Source organism: Dermacentor albipictus, chromosome 8 (assembly GCF_038994185.2).
Source record: "Dermacentor albipictus isolate Rhodes 1998 colony chromosome 8, USDA_Dalb.pri_finalv2, whole genome shotgun sequence".
Lineage (NCBI taxonomy): Eukaryota > Metazoa > Arthropoda > Arachnida > Ixodida > Ixodidae > Dermacentor > Dermacentor albipictus.
In genome coordinates, this window is record NC_091828.1 from 127,517,156 (window position 1) to 127,540,874 (window position 23,719).

The following is a 23,719-nucleotide window of genomic DNA, read 5'->3' on the forward strand; positions in this document are numbered from 1 at the left end:
ATTTTTTTTTCTAGAAAAAATATGGGTCGACCTATATTCAAAACATATATATATATTTTTTTATTTCTCCGTGAGCTCAATGTATAGGTTCGGCCTATATTCGTGCTCGACGTATCTTCGAGTAATTACGGTATACAGATATACAATAGGTGGATCCGATGTGTCACTTAGGGGACCTCAAATAAACGGCGCAAAAATACTGCGCCATATATATATAGAGAGAGAAACTTCGCTTTGCCTTGCACTTTCACAGGACCCTTAGCCCAATCGCACTGTACAAACCGATGGCATCGAGGTGCACGGCAGCACACGTACCCCGCCCTAGTCCGTTTACGGGGCAACAATCATGCCCGCATATGCAGCTCAGCTCATAAGACATGCGTGGCACAGCATGTGCCACATTATCATTCAAAGCTTATATTCCGCCGATCAATCACACGGTATTAGTAATTGATGACTATTTTGTGTACGAAAGCCTCCTGTCACCTGTTTTCCACCTATCTCTGCAGTGCTCTGTGTATAAAAGCAACATTAATGTCAGACAAATCAAATACGAGTAATTTACCTCAGTCAAGGTGACCGTCTGCGAAGAAGGTGCGTCGCCGCCTGTGTGGTACCAGTCTAGTGCACTGCCAGCGGAATGGTCATTTAGAGAACGATATGCGTGGATGGATACGCAGTGGCGCGCGCAGATTTACAAGACTATGGATATTACTGCGTGATGAGCTTGCTTTACTTTCTTTGGATGCGATTAGCATTCTTAGGATACTTCGCCAACTTTCCTGTCGGCGGGTCGGTGTCTGTCTATCCGTTTTCCCGGACTTTCAATTAAAGAAAGTGATTTAAAATTTATCCGGTTCCGGGTGAAATCGAACCCGCGTCACGCGGTTGCTTCAAGTGCAGCAACCCGATGCTTTAGCGCGCTACGCCACAAATGCCTGATTCTTTCTTTAGTGGCTGCTCTGCGAATAATCGAGGGAAGGGAGGCATGAGTGGTATTTTTAACTTTAACCTCAGTAGACTTGCTGCAAGCCCACAACACAGGCTTGTGCCCGACTGATAGAAGTGAGAACTGCCGCTTTTCTAGCCGACAGTGAATAAAAGAGTAACGCCTGAAGTAGACGCCTATGCAATTGCACTGTAGTTCATTCAAAGCCAGATATGCTGAATTCTAATTCTAGCGAATTCTACCGTACCAGTGGGACAAAACTGGCTGCGATTGGGAGGCCGCGTTTAGTGAAGATTGTTTTCATGGCCTTTTCGTCATATACTTATTTATTTATTTATTTATTTATTTATTTATTTATTTATTTATTTATCTTGAAGCATGCGAAGTTGCACACGCTACTACGTGTGCTACCAGTACGTAGTCTGCGATTTAAGTAGGAATTCTAATTTTAAATTGGCAAAGAAGGTATGAAAAATTCGTAAGTGGCGAGGCCTGGCGGTCAAATCTTGGTACTTCGGATGTAATCTATGAGATTACTGTATGTAAGTCGTCTGTTAATAAGTGCAAAATAATTACAGCTTAAAATTCCAGTAGCTGTATTATTAGACACTTGCGTTTATTGAAGACTTCGGAAATCATAAGCGCAGGCCTGGCTAACGGCAACGCAGTGAACTGCGTATCACGTGTAAAAGCGCCGTTTAGTTTTCGATCTGATTTGTTTTGTTTTTAATGGTTAAATACCAAAGCAGTTGGATTGGAAACAACGAAAACGCGTAGCTGTTGTCGCAGAAATACTTTAACACTTAGGAAAAGAATCGCAGGAACGTCAACTTGACAAACAAAATAGCACTTTCTCACAGTTACATCAGCCCTCGTCGTCTGCCTCTCACTAATTCCGGCGCACAATCGCCATCGCGCTCCCCTATCGCCGTTTTCAGCATCCTCCCAGTGAACGACTACATCCTCACTTCAGAAACGTTAAGTTTTCGTTAAAAAAATACAGTGTCCTTCGACTCTGTGAAGACGGATGACCAGCGAAGCTGTGTATGTTGGCCCCTTAACGGCGACCTGCACCTCCGCTGTGGGTCGGCCTGCCATTGCACTATCTTCTGAATTTTGTATCTATACACGGAGATGATCTTGAGGGAACTAGCCCTCCACAGCTTCGCTATAAAATGTTCCGTGGCGTTTTCCACGTTAGCACTTCAAGATTAGACACTCTGACCTGTAAGCTTTCCATTGTAGTAAAAAGAAATAGGTACCATGATAATTGGTCGTCGGTCCCTTTAAGGTGGACAGCATCCTGTACCGGCCTGTACGTGAGCTCTCTGTGCCCTCTTTATTTTTTGTCTACAATGAAAAAACTAAACCAACTACTTCTCACTTCCGAAAAATGGTCACTTCATCTGCTTCATTCGCTATTTGAATATTTTCATTCCAAACTGCCGGACTAGCCATGTGTTCTGATTGGTTCCGTCAGAAGACTAGCCAAGAATTTAACCGCCTTGCCACCACCATTGCTTCCGCTACGGATCAAGAAACATTCGAATACCCTGTCAACAGTCATTTGCAGTCACAGCCTTTGCGAATGTATTACCTGTAAACTTTTCTATATTCTTCTTACCCATACTCCTCTAAATGAAGCAGGACGCCCCTGAGCGGCCGTTTGAAGTCCTGCTGTGCGTCCTCCTGTGTGTGTAACGTGCTCCCTCCCTCCTCTCCTCATTCCACCTGCTGTTGTCTCTCGTGTAGGGTAGAAAACCAGACACTCGTCTGGTTATTTTTGCTGTCTATCGTCTCCTTGTCTAAGTGCATATCATCTCTTTCCCGAATTGCCATGACAGAGAAACTATAAGTTGTTATTGAAAACTGACACCAGTCGGAAATGTGCGCGCTGAAATAGATAATACTTTACGGTATTGGCGCCTGGAAAGTGTCATTGCGGCTTCATTCAGTATTCGCAGCAACAACACTAAAAGGCAGATGGTTGCCTTTTTTTATATGTTTCAGTCAATGCAAGTCGCGAATTCAAGAAGCCAAAATGTCACCCGTATTATGAAAGTGAAAAGCACTAATTAGGCACAGAGGGCGATGTTTCCTAATTGGGAATCGCCCAAGCTGCCTTAACAGACGGACCAACTCACTCTCTTCTTTGGACACGCTGCTCACATTGAAGTTCTCGATGGCCTTGAAGTTGGGCAACACACTGGTGTAATTCCAGCCGGTGGCATTGAAATCTTTTTCCCACAAGTCAAAGTCGTGCCTGCTACCGCGCACGAAGTTCATCGAGTTGATGGAACTGGTGCCGCCCATAACTTTTCCTAGGGTCATCACAGCCACCTGTTCCAGTGGTCGAGAAGCAAATAAATGAATAAATGAATGAATTAATTAATTAATAATAAATAATTAATTAATGTGTAAAATTCGGCTCATGGAACATGAAGGCGTCATGTCGAGCCTGACAAGCCTGGTTACGCCTACCCCAAAAAGAATATTTAACATATATTGAATTCTCTATTTTAGCAAGGTTTGAGCCTTGCTTAAATAGAGAATTCAACAGCCGCCGCATCGAGGCTCCCCCGGCTACCGAGGGACCACATTCGCATCATAGTGAGGCCGAGAGACGGCCTCGACGTAAAAAAAAGAGTCCAATTCGCCTGGCGCAGGTGCTAGCAATGGCGGCCTCACTCCCGCCGAACGAGACCGAGGAAGACATCGTTTGTCCGAACGCAACCCAGAACATTCTCGTCGTGTCCACGCCAACCGAGAAGAACGCGAACGCATACGCCGGAGTTCACAAGCTTCACCTAAGAGAAGGCGCATACAATGTGGCCGCATACATTGCGGCGCCGGACAACGGTCGTGCAAGGGGGTCATCAGAGGAGTGGACCCCGAAATCAACGTGGCCCAGCTTCAGGCCATGATCGTGAATCAAAGAAATCCCAAGGCCTTGGAAGCCAAGCGGATCAAAAACACCTCGACGGTGGTAGTGCTCTTCAACGGCATGAAAGGGCCGAACTACGTCATGTGTGGCGTAAGCCTAATACGCTGCACGATATACAGGCGGCAGAAAGACGTGTGCTACGGGTGCGGTGACTTGGGCACACACAGAGTCGACGTCTGTCCAAATCCTGACAAGAAAAGGTGCCGTGGCTGCAGAGCCAACGACCCGGCTGAAGACCACCAGTGCTCGCCCAAGTGCGCCCTCTGCGGGGGCCAACACGCGACGGCGGACAGCAAGTGCAAGCAACGATACCAAATCCCTTACGTCGTGCGGCGCAGGAGATGCCGACGCAGAAATGCGAAGAAATCGCAGCTGCAAAGCCAGCCGCAACAGCTGGAGAGTAGATCACGCGATTCAAGCGTGGATGTTCGACAACGCCGACACTACAACAGCGCAGCCGATCGAGAGGCCGTTCCCGCTCCAGGGGGCGCTCCCGCTCCCAAGTTCGCATTCAAGAGGGGCCGACCTGGGCGTACCGGGCCAAGCCAAAGCCAAAGCCGAAATCACAATCAAAGGTAACGCAGGTAGCGTTGCCAAAGCATAACAAGGAGGACCCTAAAATAGCTCAGCTAGTGGAAGAAAACACGCGCCTCAAGGTGGAGATTCAGAAAATGAGGGCGGATTTCGAATCGTTTCGGAAACAAGGTTTCACTCCCCAGCTAGTCGAACAACAGCAGCACCAGGTGCCGCAAAGTACACCAACCCCGCAGGGGGAACAGTCGGCTCGCTCGGTCAAACGCAGGGCCCCTCCCCTAACGGAGGAGGGAAACCCGGCGGAACCCGAGTCCAGTAGCATCCTATTGGGAATTAAGCAGTCGATTAGCTCTTTGCAGCTAATGGTCCAGCAACTAGCGGAAAGCATGGTAACGCTCGCGGCAAGAGTGACGCGTATCGAAGCACACATGGCGCCTGCAGGTGCTAAACAAATCCAAGGCATCAATCATGGCGAACAACTCAACTAGAGAGCTGGTAGTGTGGCAGTGGAATTGCGCTAGCTTCAAAAAGCGCAAGGCTCCGCTGCTACAGTTCGTTGCCTCACAGGCGGACAAACCGCACATCATAATCTTACAAGAAACTTTGGGTAGCGAGGCGACCTTGCCCGGCTACCGAGTCGCCTCGTCGAAATTAGAACAGGGTAAGCGCGGAGTGGCGACCCTCGTTGCGAACAAATGCTCTTTCCAGGAACGAGTTTTGAAATTAGGCAATGCGAAAGCGGAGGTATCCGTGATCGAAATCATACCGAACAGTTGGCTGAAAAACAGCGTATTCGTAGTGAACGTGTACAGCCCACCCTCTGACCACAGACAGTGGTTTACATCGATAACGAAGGCGGCCTCAATGGCCAGGGGGGCACCGCTAATAGTGGCAGGAGATTTTAACGCGCCCCACGGAGCCTGGGGTTACGCAAGGCCAATGCCTAAGGGAGAGCGGCTATTGGAGGCAGTCACTACGTGCTCGCTAGAGCTGGTGACGAACCCCCGCTATCCGACTCGACTAGGTACGTCGGTGGCGCGGGACACGACGCCCGACCTGACCTTCGTCAAGAACGTGCGAGGGGCCGAGTGGCGCAACCTGCACGAGAACCTCGGCAGCGACCACTACATACTGGCGGTCACGATCCCCATCAGGGCGGCACCACCGAGCGAATTTAAGGTCACCGACTGGGACGCCTTCCGCAAAATAAGGAAGGAAGACACAAACGAATACGCGGATCTAGGCAGTCTTTTTAGAAGGCTCAAAGAGGATGTTAGCACCGCGACGAGGGTTGTCCAAACTGAACTGAACGTGGAAAGGATGGACGCGAGATTGGCACACCTATTAGAGGCAAAGACTTCCATCACGGCCAGGTGGAAAACGCAAAGATTGAATTGCAGACTGCGAAAGAAAATAGCGGCACTAAACCGGGAAATCGAAGCGCACTCGATCAACAGAAAACGGAACGAGGTGTGCGCATCGGTAGACGGACAAATGCGAACCGGGTGCAAATGGAACCTCCTAAAGCAACTGTTAGACGACAGGCAGTCCAAAGGCAATCAGAGATTGGCAATCGATATGATTTTACAAAAGCAAAAGGAGCAGGGCAAAACGGAAAGCGAGTTCCTAAAGGAGCTGGCGGAGACGTATCTCCCACTGGGCCCGTCAGGCGACGGCGACTATCCACAATACGCCGGGGCAGAGGTCGAAAAACTCGACGCGCCCTTCACGGAATTGGAAATTTGGGATGCCTTACAAGGCCTCAACGGACGCTCCGCTACGGGCCCGGACGGGGTCTCGAACAAACTGTTGAGGAACCTAGACGGAAAGTCGGTCGAGAAGCTCACTGAAGAAATCAACAGAGCGTGGGAAACGGGACGTGTACCAGAGGTCTGGAAAGAGGCCTCGGTCATACTAATACCGAAACCCAGTAAACCACTTGCGGCGGAGAACATGCGGCCAATATCGCTAACCTCCTGCGTAGGAAAGACGGCCGAACATGCCATACATAACCGAGTATCGCGGTACATAGAGAGAGAGGGCCTCTTCCCACATAACATGGTGGGCTTCAGACCGGGCCTCTCCACGCAGGACGTAATGTTACAACTCAAAAAACAGATAATCGACTGCGTAACAAGAGACACCAAGGACATACTGGCCCTGGACCTAACGAAAGCGTTCGACACGGTCAAACACAGATATCTAATGGAAACGATCTCGGTGATGGGCCTCGGCCGGAAATTCCACTCCTACATAGGCTCCTTCCTCAGAGGCAGGAAAACCACGATCAAAATAGGACAGGTCACGTCTGATTGGTACACGCTGGGCGCGAGGGGCACCCAACAAGGGGCGGTGCTCTCCCCACTATTATTCAATCTGGCCATGAAAGGGCTCTCGGACGGCCTCACGAGAGTGACCAACGTCAATCACGCCCTGTACGCAGACGACATTACGGTGTGGTGCCCGGGAGGGTCCGACGCAGAAGTCGAGCGGGCTCTTCAAGAGGCGCTGGACACAACGGAAGAGTACCTGCAGGAAACGGGACTCCGTCTGTCACCCAGCAAATCGGAACTGTTGCTGTACAGGCCCTCGAAACAAGGCATGAGGAATTTGACGCCGATCGATCAAATACCGATCAAATTACACGTGAGTGCCGGCCAGCCGATTCCCAGGGTGGACACTATAAGAATCCTGGGGCTGCTAATTGAGGCTAAAGGCGGTAACACGCAAACTGTCAAGAAACTCACGTCCAAAACGGAGAACATGCTCCGGCTGATCCTCAGGGTGACGAACCGCAGGGGGGGCTTCAGCGAGAGCAATCTCATCAGACTTTACCATGCCTTCCTCATGAGTCACGTAAATTACGTAGCCTCGGCGCTAAAATGGACCAAGAGAGACGCGGCCAAGATAGAGACACTGATGCGCAAGAGCATCAAAAGGGTGCTAGGTCTTCCGATCACTACAAGCACGGAGCGGCTCGATCGGTTAGGGGTCCACAATTCACTATCAGAAATCATCGAAGCGCAGACCAAGGCACAGGTCGTGCGGCTGTCGATCACAAGGGCCGGCAGACGCATCCTAGAAGAAGCAGGGATAAATGCAGAGGCAGAGTGCAACGGACGCAGCGTCGCGCTCAGCGCGGCGGTCAGGGGCACTTTCAAGGTAGAGCCGCTTCCGTGAAACGTCCACCCGCAATTCAACGAGGGGCGCCGAAAGGCGAGGGCCCGAGCACTGCTGAAATCGACCGCCAACTGCCCGGGACTGGCAGGATTTGTAGACGCGGCCCAGTACGGGCGCAGCGACCGGTACGCAGCCGTCTCGATACGCTGGGATTGCACGATGATTAACGCAGCATCGGTCAAGGGGGTAACGTCCGAAGTGGCCGAACAGGTGGCAATAGCCATAGCAATGAGCGATCCCGAACGTCCTTACGTCTACACTGATTCGCGATCGGCGGCCACAGCATTCGCCTCGGGCTCGATATCGCGGGAAGTGGCGGCCGTCCTCGGCAGCGAGGGAGCCGCGGGTCATCACATCGTCAAATGGTTTCCAGCTCACATGGGGGCCGACGTGCACCCCGAATTTCCCAACGCCAACGAGCTGGCGCATGGACGCGCGCGAGGACTCACGCACCGCGGCGATCGTGGCGAGCGAAGTGGCGGGGAGGGAGGGGAGCACCCAGACCCGCTGCTCACCTTCAACGAAATAACAATGCACTATCAGCTGTCGAGGAGAACCTTCCCGCTGCCCCACGCTAAACTCACTAGACCACACTCATCGATATTCAGAATGCTTCAGACAGGGTCGTTCCCCTCGAGAGGCAGACTGAGCCGTTATTCACCAGAAGTAAAGCCACAATGTCCGGATTGTGGCACATCGTACTGCTCGCTAGCGCATATGCTCTGGCAATGCTCCGCGTTAAGCGGCACCATGTTCACTAAAGAAGACTGGGTGGACGCCCTGCGAAGCGACGACCACCAGACCCAGATCCGGGCCGTACAGAGAGCTCACGAAAGGGCGGAGGCTCACGGGCTTCCCGTCCCAACGTGGGTGCGGCCCACGACCCCTGCCGACCACTAAACCAAGAATGGGTGGGGAGGGGTTCCTCAGGACCCAATAAAGTTATTTCCTCCTCCAACAGCCAAGGTAAATGAACACTGTTCGCGCTAGTTGAAAACAGCCCTAACATACGGCGCGATACAAGAAAAAGAGAAGACAAGGTAGTTGCTAGACGCATATGTCCGAATATGTGCGTATGTTCTGCGACTAAATGCAGTGAGTTTCGAGGCACCGGGAAGCTTTGCCTCAGGTGCTCCTATTTAAATACATGTAAAATTAGCAACAGTCTTACTCGGCATTTACTGCATCTAACTTTATTAAGTTTCTTACATTTAAAAATAATGTTCAAGACTGGTGACTGTGGGGAATAGACTTTTAGTTGGGCATAAAATGTATTACAAAAAAAAGCTCAAAGTCTTAAAGGTTAAGCAAACTCAAACGTCAAGCGTGCAACTCTCGCTCAGAAATAAAAAGGGTATCACAATTCTGTAAGCTGCTTCTATTGAGACAAGTAAAACAAAAGATATATGAATATTAAACAGCGCCGGTAAATACGCCGCTAATTTGTCAGGAGGATTTTCTCAAATCCTTCGCAATCATTTATTTATTTATTTATTTATTTATTTATTTATTTATTTATTTATTTATTTATTTATTTATTTATTTATTTATTTATCCACTTATTTATTTTTCCAGGGCTTGCAGAAAACACTACGGAGGAGAGGATCTAGCATAGTACCAGAAATAACATGCGTATAGGAAGGAGACATGATAAAATAAAGACGATGGCAGCGATTTAAAAAAATCGCGCTTCAGTACAGTATAGGGCAGCCGGAAACACAGTAATAAGTAACAAAGAAGCATTAACCACTTTTACACGTGCTTGCGTTGCCCCCCCCCCCTTATGTAATGCCTTCGGGCGTTCAAGGTGATAATAAATTAAACAAAATAACACACGGAAAAGACTACAAAAGTAAACGTGTGTAAGGATTTGGTGTGAGATATCTGTTAAACGGCATTATAAAGCGTAGTTAGAAAAAGATGAGGATCGGTAGTCTTGACCAAAGAGGCACGCAGATAAATCCAATCTCGGCATCTTTTTCGAAGGAACGAGTTAAGGTACGTCGGCGTTCTACGTTGAAGAGCGCCTAGTTTAGGCTGAGGATCAATCCGAGAAAAAACCTCATACGAATTTCACGTAAGCTATATGCTCAGATATCGTTCTTGTCCACTTTAGAGGCTATAAATAATGAGGTTTACAGAACTGAGACATCTGTAAATTGCTATTGGGTTTCACAACTCAATGCTTCATTTTTTAAGCTTAATTTTCTACATGTTTGGTCAGGAAGATCAGAGGCCCTAAATAATACTTTACTGCTCTGGTGTGCATAATACATTTCATTCAAATTGCTTCAGCACTTCCTGATCACAGCATTTCTGTTTTACACTTACTTCAAAGGGAAATGGAGCTGGTATGAGTTAAATCTTCCGCTTAAGTTCTGTAAATTTATCGGGGTGCTATTGTACACAGGGGAATGTTATGGCATTATTCCTATTTATTATTTATGGTTTTCTGAAACTGGTCGTCACTGATTCTGCGCTTCGCCCTGCAAGCCAGCCTGCTCTCTTTTTTTTTTATTTATACCCGTCGAATGGTAGGGTCCGATTGAGCCACAAAATAATTTTCGTTATCTTTTATGACATGGTACTTTTATCTCCTTAATGGTACACGATTTACATGACAAAGAGCGGACACAGGCCAGAAAGGCGCGCATTGGACCTCGTAACTTGCACTTTGTGACCGTTGGTCAAACGATGCATACATTGAACAACGAAATTGCATGTGTTACAAATTCATCTTTTCTGATAGCACCACAATCCACGTAGTGGCGCTGGCTGACACTCCCAGGGTTAGTTCTAGTAGTAAGACCAATTCCCCAGAAAGTGGAGCGGAAGGCGGCGCCGCGGTAGCTCAATTGGTAGAGCATCGCACGCGTAATGCGAAAACATGGGATCGTGCCCCACCTGCGGCAAGCAGTTCTTTCATCCACTTTCAATTCCATTAATTTATAATTTCTTTATTTCAATTAGTAAGTATACAAGTAATTTCCCCTGTGATGTCCTTGGTGTCTTTGCTTGTTAGATATGTATAATATAGGATTGAACTCTGTGCCACAAGGTGGCGCCGCCAACGCGGCCACTCACGCAAACGTTTCTTCTCACCCGGTATTACGTAATCTCCCTTACGTGTACGGACAAGCTAAAACTCTGTATTATGAGCACCGTGTTACAAGACCGACACAGTCCTCTTGTATTCTACATTTCACGCTCCGGCTACTTCTTTGCTTTGTCCGACTAGCCACCGAATTCCGCCATACTCGCCACCCCCTCTTCCCTGGCATCAAAACTACGGGAGAAAAAATGGCACACGTATGTTTGTGCTTGAAATATATTCATAGCTTTATTGAACACTCGATTACAGAAGATCGGTTACAAGCTCGATTGAAAGATCGATTACAGAAGTTGCGTTCACACAGGGTATCTAGCATCCGCCGACACGTCCCCATTACAACGGAAAGTATCAGGCTTTACAGAGAAGAGCGGTGACAGGTGGCACTAATTGCTGCCTACGCCGTTGCGCAATGTACTGACGTTGTCCTCGTCGGCGAGACCAGTGGGCCTTCTCAGACGTGCAGTCAATGCGATTGCGTGTTTCTTTGAACGGTGAACCCTTTCGTAGGCAAGCACAGACCTTTAACATGGTAATTTTTATAAAGGCGAATGCTCGCAGTGCGACGCTACGAAAGCTTCGCTTTCAGTGAATAAGAGGAATGGCAGAGGAGAAAACAACTAAGCGGCGCCTGTGGGAGCCGAAGTCCGAACCCCCGTTTGACGCTGGAGACGCTCCACCAATTGAGCCACGGCGATGGTTGTTCCACGGGCTCCTCATACAGAAATACCCAATAGAGTAAGTACACTGCAGAACAGCCACCACCGCCGTAGCTCAATTGGCGGTATATCACAGGCGTCGTGCGCGGGTTCTGACTTCGACTACCCGAGACGCCAAGTTGTCGTTTCTTCCACTTTCATTTCCATTTTCCTTATGCACTATGCGTCTCAATTGAGAACACAGGTTATTGGCCCCGTGCTTCTCCTTGTTTCATTTCATCAGGTAAGCTGGCATTAATGCTGGCCTAATGCAATGCGGAGAAAACTCTCGAACTTACTCGTCCTGGGAAAGAGAGGCACGAATTGGTTTGCGGTATCGTAGTGTACAACCAGGTGTTGTTAGGCGTGGCTGCAAAGGGAGCGAAGAAAGGAACACGCAGATCGTCCGTCTCGTTTACGCCGGCCTCGAGGAGAAGAACCTTGTATGTGCCGTTGGCAGACAGTCGGTTGGCCACAACGCTGCCCGCGGAACCAGCGCCCACTGTAATGTGCATAGACGAAGAACACTAATCGGCATCGAAATGTCTGCATACATATACAAGGGCCATACATTTCCGTAATGGAGGTTTGTGCACCTTAACATTTTACTGCGATAGAAAATATACGATCCGCCAAGGGTACGTGCCAATCGCTGAGCGGAGGCTCAGTAGTTCAACGGAGTGACGCAAATGAATAAACGTCAAGCTCAATATATCTATAATCCCTTCTGGTGCTGCTGACACCTATGATTTTCCTTCGGTGTCTCCTCATGCACCATTGTAGTACGACGCCTGCAATTCCGCTAGCGGCGCTCTACATCGCGCCAGCATTCTGAGACGTCTTCAGCCTAATGCTGAGTACTGATATCTGCTTCAATGCTCCGCCCTCTTGTGAAAGTGCCGATTTTGTTGTGAAGATTAAATCCACACTGTGAAGCTCTAAGGGCTTCTGTAGAGGAACTGAATGAGTGAGATGTTCAAACTGGCCGTTCTTATTTAACATGGGAAATATACATTGATGCTATGTGAAAGTTCCAAAAGCGATATGAGAAATCAGTAATATTTAAATTTTACTAAATCTTAGTATTATCCACTTTAGCTTCGTAAAACGTTTTGTGCTTGTATTTCTCAAGCTCAATAACGTAAAGTTATTCCAATATGTTCTCATTCCAAGGGCGCTATAACGTAAAACTATTCCAAACTTTTCTGTTCCTATTCTGTAATCAGCCCTCCACGATTGGCCAAAAGTTTTTTCGGACCACCCCCCCTTCACCTGTCTGTCACGCGATGTCACGAAAACAGCGATACCTCCCCATCTGATATGACGTGTACACGCTGATTATGCATGAGTTGACTGAAAAAAGAAAAAAATAGTTATTTCGGATTCAACGCCTTTTCGCTATTCGCCCTCAGCCATTGGTCAAAAGTTTTCGGGCTGCACCCACTTCACATGCCTGTCACGCGACGTCACAAAATCGCAAAAACTCACCGCGTCAAAGTGACGTCTACGCATTAAAGATGCATTAATATGCCGAACAAAACTGAATTTTCTTCTGAACAGCCGAAGGCTGCCCCGTTCCGAAAGGGCTAAAAGGTGGCTGCCGCCGATCGCTCAGGCTCTGGCTACTCGCACCTGCCGGAGAGCATGGGTTTATTTGCCTATAATAAAGCTTCTTGCGTGGCCGTGTAATGTTTTCGAGCACTTTCGGCACGTTTACGACCTCACTCTGCCAACTGAGGATCCGTTTTAGCGTCAGTCTTAAGCTTCCGGTTTATGCCGCCGTGATTTTCGTCCAGCCACCGCAAGCTAAGTAGGGGAAAGCGGACCAATCGCCGACGCCGGCACCATCTTCTTCATCCGGTTATCGACTTTTAGTGCAGCGGCTCGGCCCCATCGAATCCCTCTCCACTAAAGCGTGCTCCTCGCCTCTAGTCAGCCAATTAGTTAAGACAAGCCGCTCAGTGTAGGCAATGTTATTCGTTTTTCAAGCAAACAAAGGCGACCTCCTATGAACGAGGAGAGCGTTTGATTGGCCTCTTCAGACAACCCTGCGGGTGACCTCCCGGTGCTTGCGTCGGCAGTTACGCAAGTTTGACGTCAGGAGATTGGAAGAAAATCAAATTGGAATAGTTTTACGTTATAGGGCCCCAACCTCTTGACGTCAAATTTACTTAACCGTCGACGTAAGCATCGGGCGGTGACCCACAGCCTTGCCTGAACAGCAAAATCAAACGCTTTCCTCGTTTGTAGATCACTTTTGTTTGCTTTCAAAACGAATAAGATCGCCTACATTGAGCGGTTTTTCTTATCTAATTGGCGTCATAGTGGGCCCGAGCTAAAGCTTCCTCAAGAGGATGCTTTAGCTCGGGCTCAACTCCGACGCGGCCTATTGAAATACATGTAAAACACAAAAACGTTTTTCTGAGATAACCCCTGGACCAATTTTAATGAAATTTGCTGCGTTTGAGAGGGAAATTTAAATTCTAGTGACTCTTGAAAGCGGAAATTCAATTTAGGGGCTTAATGTTATTGAAAGAATTTTCAAAATGCGAAAGTTTGAAAAAAATAGAGGCATGAAGTTTACAAATTAATAGCCCGCCGTCAAGAATAGATATAGTGATTCTGTAAACGGCATCCGTTAGATAGTTTAAAGCGAACAAATTCGCTATGCCAATATACATATTACATGAATTTGTTCCGTTGTGCGCAATGGTTTCGCAAAAGCTGTATTTATACATTAGTAAATTTTTTAAAAATTGATATGTAAGATATCAATATTGTTCGCTTTATATGTACTATTAGGTGCAATTCTCAGAATTGTGATATAATTTTTCATTGCTGAGTTACAGATTTGTAAACTCGATAATTTCGTTTGCTGAAATTTGTGATTTTTGCCAATTTATAGTAAAAAATTCACAACCTAAATAGAAAATTCAAAAGCAACCGTCACTAGATTTTAGATTTTTCTTTTAAATCCAAGAAATCTCGTCGTGTTTGGTGCAGTGATTGCACAGAAAAACTAATTCTCATTTTACATGTAATTAGATAGGAGCCTCCGAGCTAAAGCTTCCCCTTAAGAGCTCAGCTCTAGAAGCACCGGCTGCCATGCGCTCCGAGTGTCGCGTTTCAATCGCTGAGTGCTCTTCATCTGGCGAGAGGTGGGGAAGAAGTAACGGTGGTATATTCTACTCTCTTCGACTGAGGTACTTGCATATCCCTACAACATAATAATCAAGATCATATTGCGCTATGTCAACGATATAGCAGGTGCAGAGCTCTTGATGCTCAATTTCTCCGCACCGATCCCCAGGTGAAGAACTGAAATCTGAGGTTAACAGCGCCCCAAACAATTTATGTTAATGCACTACCGTACGGCTAAAAAAAAGAGAGAACATCTGCACAATTCATTCATCCTTAAAAATCTTTTTCGAAGAATTAGAACATACGGGTTAGTACAACTTCTCACAAGCACAGTTTGCCATAAAATGTGTCCGGGAATGTGCCACTCACGTGGTGCAAAAGCAATGGAGTCATGCAGTGTCACGATTCTCGACAACTGTTAGGTATGGCCGGACGCCAAGGGCCATGCGTCATCCCCTTCCCCTCTCATAATCGGGACCCGTGGGTGCTGCGTCATCCCCACTCTACCGGAGAGGTCATTCACCCGACGGTCTCCCCGGATGCGTCGCGCTATATATATATATATATATATATATATATATATATATATATATATATATATATATATATATATATATATATATATATATATATATATATATATATATATATATATATATATATATATATATATATATATATATATATATATATGTGTGTGTGTGTGTGTAAACTGATCATTCTATATCCACAGTAGCTTTATTCAGCTTACTAACATGCACCTAGTGCCAGTGGCGTAGCTAGGTCGTCTGGCACCAGGGGCCCTTAGATCTTCTGTCACCCGCCCCCCCGGGTGTAGCCGGCGGAATGAGGGGTGTCTTCAGACGTATATGACACCCCCCCTCCCCCACTGGCCCCTTGCACCCGGGGCCCACGGCCCCCGGCCCCCCCTGTTGCTACGCCACTGCCTAGTGCTATATGTGAATGCCAAAAGTTCCTAGAAATCAGTGCTGTCTGCTTTACGGGTGCAACGTTTCTTTCCTACTAACAGATGTTTTTATTTCCCGGCCATGGCGGCCGCATTTCGATGGGGGCGAAATGCGAAAACACCCGTGTACTTAGATTTAGGTGCACGCTAAAGAACCCCAGGTGGTCAAAATTTCCGGAGTCCCCCACTACGGCGTGCCTCATAATCAGAAAGTGGTTTTGGCACGTAAAACCCCATATATTATAGATGTTTTTATTATGCACAACATATATCAACTAACTGGCTCATTATTCTGCTTTGTGCAATGAAATACTTCAGTTGTAATAAACACAACCTCTAATTTCTCATACATTGGGCTCATTTTAGCGCTATAATATCGAAGGAAATCATCCAGAGTCCAAGAACCCAGAGCAATAATGAGCTCTATGATCACGTCTGACCAAATTTCCGGGCAAGAAGTTCTTCTAAATAATGACCAAGAAGTTAGACATTCAAAGTAAGGCTCATAGTCAGAAACCCTTGATCTTGGTAAACATTTCTTTGTCTCGGCGAAAAGCACATTGACTTACCTACTACGAAATCGTAGCACTCCAAAAGACCCCCCGCGCCTCCCGCTGAGCCTGGATTTCCATCTTCGTCAGTCTGTTCTTGTCCATCGCAAGAAGCGGTGCGAACAATGGCCAATATAATGAGCACGGCTAATTTTACCCTTAATGTTGCCATTGTTACTCAGCGTCTGTAGCAAATTCAAGTGTACAGAGTCTTGCACTCGCAAGAGTTGAATACGAGTTTCGTTCTTCTACAACTCTGCCAGTGCAAGTAATGCTCGTCTTGATACCGAGATATCCACAAAGGCTGGGACAAAGCCACGGGACTATATAGGAGCATATTGGTGCTACGTATGTGGCGTTAAGATTCCACCAGCCAATGACAATCGCGCGTGCTGCATAACTCATTTCTAATACAACTGACATTTACTTGCTGAGAAGTTGTATGTTGACACTGAACACTGTTTACTTTTGCAGCAGTGGCTGTCGTTTTAGTCCCTAAGGAGGCATTTTTTAACCTTATGAAACCATAGTTCGTCATTAGTGACATTTCTGAGAGCAGCGCTCATTCGGAAAGTCCGGATCTTTCCTAATTGCGGTCATCTGCGTGTTTCTCCTTTCTGTTCGTATTCAGTGACGCACTTCTGCTTAGGATGGGCTTAGGCTCACACGCGATTACTAAAAAATACCTATAAATATGCTTGAACTCACCTGCAGAACAATACCTTATGACAGAGTGAATTCATTGACGTAAAGACATTCCCGATGTCTTTTGTGTGAGGGCAAAAAAAAAATAAGAGGGAAAACAAAAATTTGCCATCCTATTGGCAGTGGAAGTGAAACGCAAGCATGACGTTGTTTAGTGCCAGTTCAAAACCTGTTGTTAATACAGCGTATTCGCATTGCGGTTTTCCTGCTTTATCACTTGTTTGCTCTTGGCAATGTCTTCTGGTCCTCGCTGAAATGTCTCTAGTCTCGCATTTGCCCGTGTGTATTCTTAGAACCTGTGCACAACAACAGCTTCTATTGTTGTATTTAATTTTTTCTTGCTATTTTAAGAAGCTAAACATTTCCTTTTTTTTAAAGAAGACCAACTGTTAGGGTATAGCTGCTATGGCATCTTATTCAGTGTGTGTTCAACCAGAACCCACGAGACGACAGAAAGACGGGGTGTTCTAAACAACTGAAGGTTGTTGGCACGCGATCGATACACACTCATCCGTGAGCACTTACAGAGAAATAACACAACAATGTACAAAGCTAAAAAAGCTAGCGTCTTGCGCCGCAGTTATAAACAAACGGGTTTTGTGTTTGAATGGCTCGCTTCCTATTTGATCATAACAGAATTTGACGTCATTGTTCGTGAAGCACAGTAAGCATGACGAAAACATTTCGATCTGGTGACAATCATCTAGTTCTGTTGCGCTGTGACATTGAATATCTAGATTTTTTTCTTGCCAACTGCTTGCTCAATGAATCGTGACAGCCTCCGGCATATTTTCCTCACACAGCAAGCGCCTGTAAACGAGACCATTAATTTCTTACACCCCGCCCTTCACATTGATGACTGGCGTTTGTGTTGATCATTAGTGGCGGATAACTGAAGCTTCAGCCTGAAGGCAAGGTTTCAACAAGGTCACTCGTCTTCATTAACGCAACAATGGCTTCCTTTTTTCCTCTATGCCAAAGGTTAGGAGTCGGTGCGCTAGAGTAAGTTGAGGGCTGAGTAAATGAATGTGGAAATATTCAAAAGAAAGGCGTAGTTGCGGAATGACTCTTGTGGTAGCGAGGTAAGATGGGCTACTTGTTATTTCTTTTTCTTCTCCCTTTTGAGCATTTCCAGTTGTTCTTAGCCATTCCTCACCTTATTATTTCGTACCTGCTAATGTTATTTGCTCTTTGGTGGGGAGAAAGTTATACACACACGGCCAAGAAAAGCTGTCATACCTCTTAAACCACCTCAGTTGGGGACACTTGTGGTCAAGGAGTTCACTCCAGGCACCTTTTGGGCCACTTCTGGGTCAACTTGATTCTCTATCCTCCCGTGCACCGTTTGGCCTGCTTAGATGTGCTTGTTGTCCTGCTAACCGCGGCATTGCTAAATAAGCATAAACATTGCTCCTTCAATAAGTATACCGGTTGAGACTTTGATGCTCCTGACGTCTTGTACTTTCCTTTGTCCTTGTGTTTTGCGCTCTACTTAAAGTAGGTGAATATCAATAGGTACCAACTCGCTCAGCTTTCAGTTCTTCTGCAGGATTACAGGTTACGAGCAGAAACGAAAGAAGCTCATTGTGCAATGCGCACCAATGTATTGTAATTGGTGAAGCAAGGAGTCACTAATTCGCGCTTTATATATTTTATTTATTTATTGGTTACCTGCACCATAGGACATTACATTAGGGAGGTTACAGACTTAACTATGTACACGAGCAAATTATTTCAGTGTGCGGAAAAAAGCATCATTTTCTGCGATATGTACAACGCTCGATAGCACGCTGTTACAGTCTCAAGCAGTTCTAACAGAAAACGAATAACACAAGACGTCACCTTTACAAGAAAATTACCTTCAAACAGTGGTCCACTCGCATTGATATAGTGTGTGGTGCTGATATATGTTGTTCGGGGTTTATGCCTGTTTTAGAATAAGGAATTTTGTGGGAAAATTTCATTCTGACATGCCTTATACGGTCCTTCAACTCTTGCAATTTAAGTTAACGTTTGCTTTCTGTCATGCTAAGCTGCCGGCTATAGTTACCAAGAGCAAATATAATTGCCCTATTTATTCATAATGTATTTGTAAGCTCAGATGTACGAGCGTATGTGGGTCCCAACGAACACAACCATATTCATGTATTGAGTGCACATGAATGAAATATTGCTGCGTCGTTAAGTTCCCCGCAAAATGGCTAAGATTCCGCCGCAATAATTCCGAAACGGATGCTACCTTATTTCCAATATAGTTACCATGCTTTTTCTTCCATCGTAAGTCAGAATTAAAGACGCCTACATATTCATATTCCTTGCTTATCTTTAAAGTAAAATTATGAATTCTATACCTATACGGATGATTATCGCGTTTTCTTGTGAAGACGACGTGAACAGTTTAACTCATATTTAATGACAGATTCCACCGCCGACAGCAATCTTCATAGTATCTAAATCAGCTTGCAGGACTTGCTAATCATAAATGGCATCTACCACTCCATAAAAAACACGATCGTCGGCAAACATCCTAAATGGAGACTGTAGAGCAACCGCAATATCATTAATATTCAGGAAAAACAATAGTGGTCCCAACACTGAGCTTTGGGGAACTCCCGCCGTAACTGGTGCATATTGTGAAGATATACGTTCAGAACAGTTGCCTGTCTCCGCAATGACAAATATTCGGCAATCCACTCCATTATTTTAGCGTCGAAGTTATAATCTTTTAATTTGGAGAACAGGAGAAAGTGGTGACTACATCAAATGCTTCGCGGAAATCTAAACAAAAAAAAAAGAACGCAGCTTCACAACTTGTTGCATACTGATTGCTGAGGCAAAGTCGTGCATAAACTCTACCAACTGTATATTGCAACATAAACCACGCCTGAAACTATGTTGGCTAGGGCTTATGAGATTATGTTTTGTTAAGTGGGCCATAACGTAACTATATATTACATGCTCCAGTATTTTGTAGGTTATACTACTTAAAGAAACGGCTCTGTAATTCTGAACGGAGTTTCGCACACCACCCTTGTGCGAGCATGACTCGCACTAACTTTCATTCATCACGCATTTATTTATTTATTTATTTATTTATTTATTTATTTATTTATTTATTTATTTATTTATTTATTTATTTCACACACCTTCAAGCGCCAACGCATTATAGAGGGGAGTGGGGTACATGCGAAAAATAATAAGCACGATTACTACAATTATATGTAGTGCAAGCGACATGTGCAGGGACGTGATCATTAAGAACTGAAATAAGAGAATGCTATGAGATTCAAATTACATAAGCTGAGCGACATCTGAACTGGACAAAATTAAAATAGGGCATGACAGCGCTTGCGCGAATAGAGCGCATCTGGCCACGTGCATGGTCGCAGTTGAAAAAATGCAAACAAGGTTCGGCGGAAAAATGCGCTATCTTCGGTTGACACGATATCATCAGGAAGGTGGTTCCATTCGCTCGTTGTATGTGGAATAAATGAATATAAAAACCCGTTTGTGTGACAGAAAGTGTCTCTTTCTGTATGACGGTGATCTACTCGAGGTGACAGATAAGTAGGTGCTAGAATGAGCTCACTGCTACGGATATGATGATGAAATACGTTATGAAATAGGCATAAGCGAAAAGCCTTTCTGTGCAGTGATAAAGATGGTAGACACTAGTTCCTTTTCAAAAAAGTTATGCTAGAAGTACGATCGCAGTTTGAGTGAACGGAACAAGTGGAATCATTCTGAACCATTTCAAGCGAATTAACAAGAGTAGCATTGTATGTGTCCGAAATAACAGCAGCGTATTCCAGCTTAGATCCAACTGTTGTTTTATGCAGTAATAGTTTCATTGATGAAGGGGATTTGCTAAAGTTTCGCCGCAAGTAGCCTAACATACGATTTGCGTTATTGATTATGGAGTCCATGTGACATTTGCAAGATCAGACAGATGATATAGTTACACCTAAATAACGGTAGGATTAAACTTGTTCCAGCTGGACGTGGTTAAGCATATATGCAGGAACACATGTCGCGGCTTGTAGCAGTCATCAGCTTGAATTTTGGGGGGTTTAGTTAATGAGCCACTTTCTACACCAAGCGGCGATGTTATTTGAATCAGTCTGTAGAATTTCCTGGTCCTTATTATCATGAATCTCACGATACAGTACACAGTCAACGGCGTATAGTTGAACTGAAGATGACGCACAATCGGGCAAGTAGTTAATATCTATTAGAAAAAGTAACAGAGCCCCCGGAACTTCTGATGCTACGTTAATTAAGGGTTACTCATGACCATTGACAGAAACATACTGCCGGTGATGGATTAGGAAGTATTCAAGCCAGATAACTACATTATGGTCAAGGCTTAAAGAAGAAAGTTTCTGCATACGCAGCACATGAGTAACTTTATCAAAAGCCTTCGAGAAGTCTAGAAAGGCGCAATCGATTCTGTAATTCTTGTCTGTTATAGAGTGCAAGCGGTGAGTGAAAAGAAATAATTGAATTTCTCAAGAAAACGAACGCCTGAAGCCGTGTTTGATGACGCAAAGAAATAATTTGATTCCAAAAAGTTAAAGATATGACTGTACAATACGGGCTCCATCAGTTTGCAAGGGATACTTGTTAGCGAAATTGGTCGATAATTTAATGGAGAATGTTTTTGGCTTGATTTATGAACAACAACCACCGTCCCAATCTTCCAATCAAAAGGAAGCATACTATGATCAAGTGACTGCTAAAGAGTTTCGCCAAAAAACAAGAATGAGTAATGTTTGGTCTGTTTTTGAAATTTCGAGTTGTACTGTCGGTTCTACAAGACGAAGAAAGCTTTAGCGAGTCTATTAATGTCGATTTCATTGAGGGGCTTTTGGAACAACCGGGTGAAATAAAAGCATAAAGTTTCATAACGCACAATTCCTTATGATAGCTGCAGGAACGTCATAAGAGCCGCACGCTTTAGCCTAGTTCACATCTTTTTATAATTTACAGATACCATCGACACAAAAGGTGATTTCCGGTATGGAGTCTATTTGAACAGGTAATGCAAAACGGTCAGTACTGGAGCTAGACGGCAAGAACACAGATGAAAAATAACGTCTAAAAATTTCAACTTTGTATTCAATATCATGAATTATGGTTTCATCATGTTTCAAAGCTTGAACTGATTTGTTGTCCTTGCCATATCGCTTCATATACCTCCGAAATTCTTTGATATCTCTGGCAAGTCTTTCTCCTAGATTCGAAAAATACTGAAGAAGAAAGGCAAATAGGGCGAGTTGGTGGTTTTCCATAATGTTTAAAACAGTGCTAACGATGCAGGACAACATAAAAAAAAATGGGACACACAGCGCCGACTTACAACTGCGTTTATTGGAAAAACACGATTGCTTTATGAAGCCTTACATCAAGCGTGCGCGCATGCTAAATGTCAATAAAAGCACATGTCATTCCCAAAACATTTCTTTATTCAATAAGCCCATTTCTTTCGAAGATAACACTACGGAAGCCTGACTACCACAGACACTACCATTTCCTTTTATGTGAAATGCTTCCGCCACTTCTCTTGTACTGCTATCAATGTGCACAGACAGGATTTTCTTGCGTCATCAAATAACGGTTTACACTCGCATTCGAAACACTGCTTTGCCTTGTTTGTTGATTGCTCGTCCAAAATATTCTTGTGCTCCGATAGCCTTAGATTAATGCATCGGCCTGTCTGCCCTATGTAGTACGTAAGGCCGCAGGACAAAGAGATTATATAGGCAGCAACAATCCTACAGGGTGGCGGGCTTTTTTCCATGGTTTATTTTACAGCGTGTGTTCTTTCCTATTCCTTCTCTCTTTCTTTGGAGAGCTGCTCCCAGCTTACCAATTTTATTGCGAGCTCAAAACAAAACTTTGGCACCATATTTCGCCCCTACATTTCTAAATCTGTGCGAGGGAGACAGAACGTACGGCATTACCGCTACTTTTTTACTCCTTTCAACCGGAATACGACGCTGATACAAGTCGCGTATGGAGGATCTTAACTGCCTGAGGCTTTTAGCTGCACATGAGACAAAGACCGAGACCTTGAAACCGGCCTCCCTGCATCGACGTACTTGTGCCTCGAGACCACTGCTCATCTTATGACGACAAGACTTCTTGACTGCCATACCCAAGCAGCGGGAAACTATCCCAGTTTTTCCAGCTTTTGACTGGCAGGACCTGTAACTAGCAATGTCAGACTTTTGTCTAAAATCAATCTTTATTGCTTTCAGGAACGCCAAATACTCTGGCGAATTAGGCGCCTTGGTAATTTGATAAGTTTGTCGCTGTCTTCGCACAAGGGCACGTAACTATGCTAAAGTACGGTTTATCTCGAGCTCTCCTGGTTAATATAACTCGTAATGTGACAAAAGGTTCACGTAGTTCAAACATTTTCAATTTAAATGTATTCCACGGTTGTTCGATATTTATATTATCTGCGAGTGCATAAAAAGTTCCAAATAACGGCTCGAAAGCAGCGCTAATCGACTCGTAGTTGGCTCTGCTGTAGGCATAAATCTTTCGGCTGGGTGTTTTTCCAACCTTCTCATACACAAGTGGTAAATCTGCTAGAACAACATTGTGGTCGCTCAAACCTGGCAACACACATACATTTTATGCAACATCAGGTACGTTACAGAGCAAAAGGTCGAGTGCATGACCTGTTCCGTCAGTGCGCGATCGGTCGCACACATACTAATAGAAAGTGTTCTGATCTACAATATAAAAAAAAGTTGAGTGTAGACTCCCTCAAGCAAGTTCTTGCCTCCCCAGCTGACCAGTCATTATCCGGAATGTTATAGTCCACCCCCCCCTCCCCCTCGAGCAGGGCATTCATTCTTAATACTTTCAAGAAAATTGGATACATCAACTAGTGGTTCTACAGAAGAAACATGAACTCTATAAGATTACTC

The 23,719-nt window shown here is 45.3% G+C and overlaps 1 protein-coding gene and 1 non-coding gene across 2 annotated transcripts in view; one reads left to right on the forward strand and one right to left on the reverse strand.

Moving 5' to 3' along the window:
* Positions 1-16,245, reverse strand: part of LOC135921875 (glucose dehydrogenase [FAD, quinone]-like) — a 40,699-nt gene extending 24,454 nt beyond the window's left edge. Inside the window, exons 1-3 of the mRNA XM_070524703.1 lie at positions 16,092-16,245; positions 11,714-11,916; positions 3,094-3,289 (exon numbers count right to left, since the gene is read on the reverse strand). Of these exons, the coding sequence (XP_070380804.1) occupies positions 3,094-3,289; positions 11,714-11,916; positions 16,092-16,245 (553 nt within the window). The remainder of the gene's footprint in view (positions 1-3,093; positions 3,290-11,713; positions 11,917-16,091) is intronic.
* Positions 10,448-10,519, forward strand: TRNAT-CGU (transfer RNA threonine (anticodon CGU)). Its single transcript has one exon. It is a non-coding gene; the product is annotated as a tRNA-Thr (tRNA).
* Positions 16,246-23,719: the final 7,474 nt, after the last annotated feature.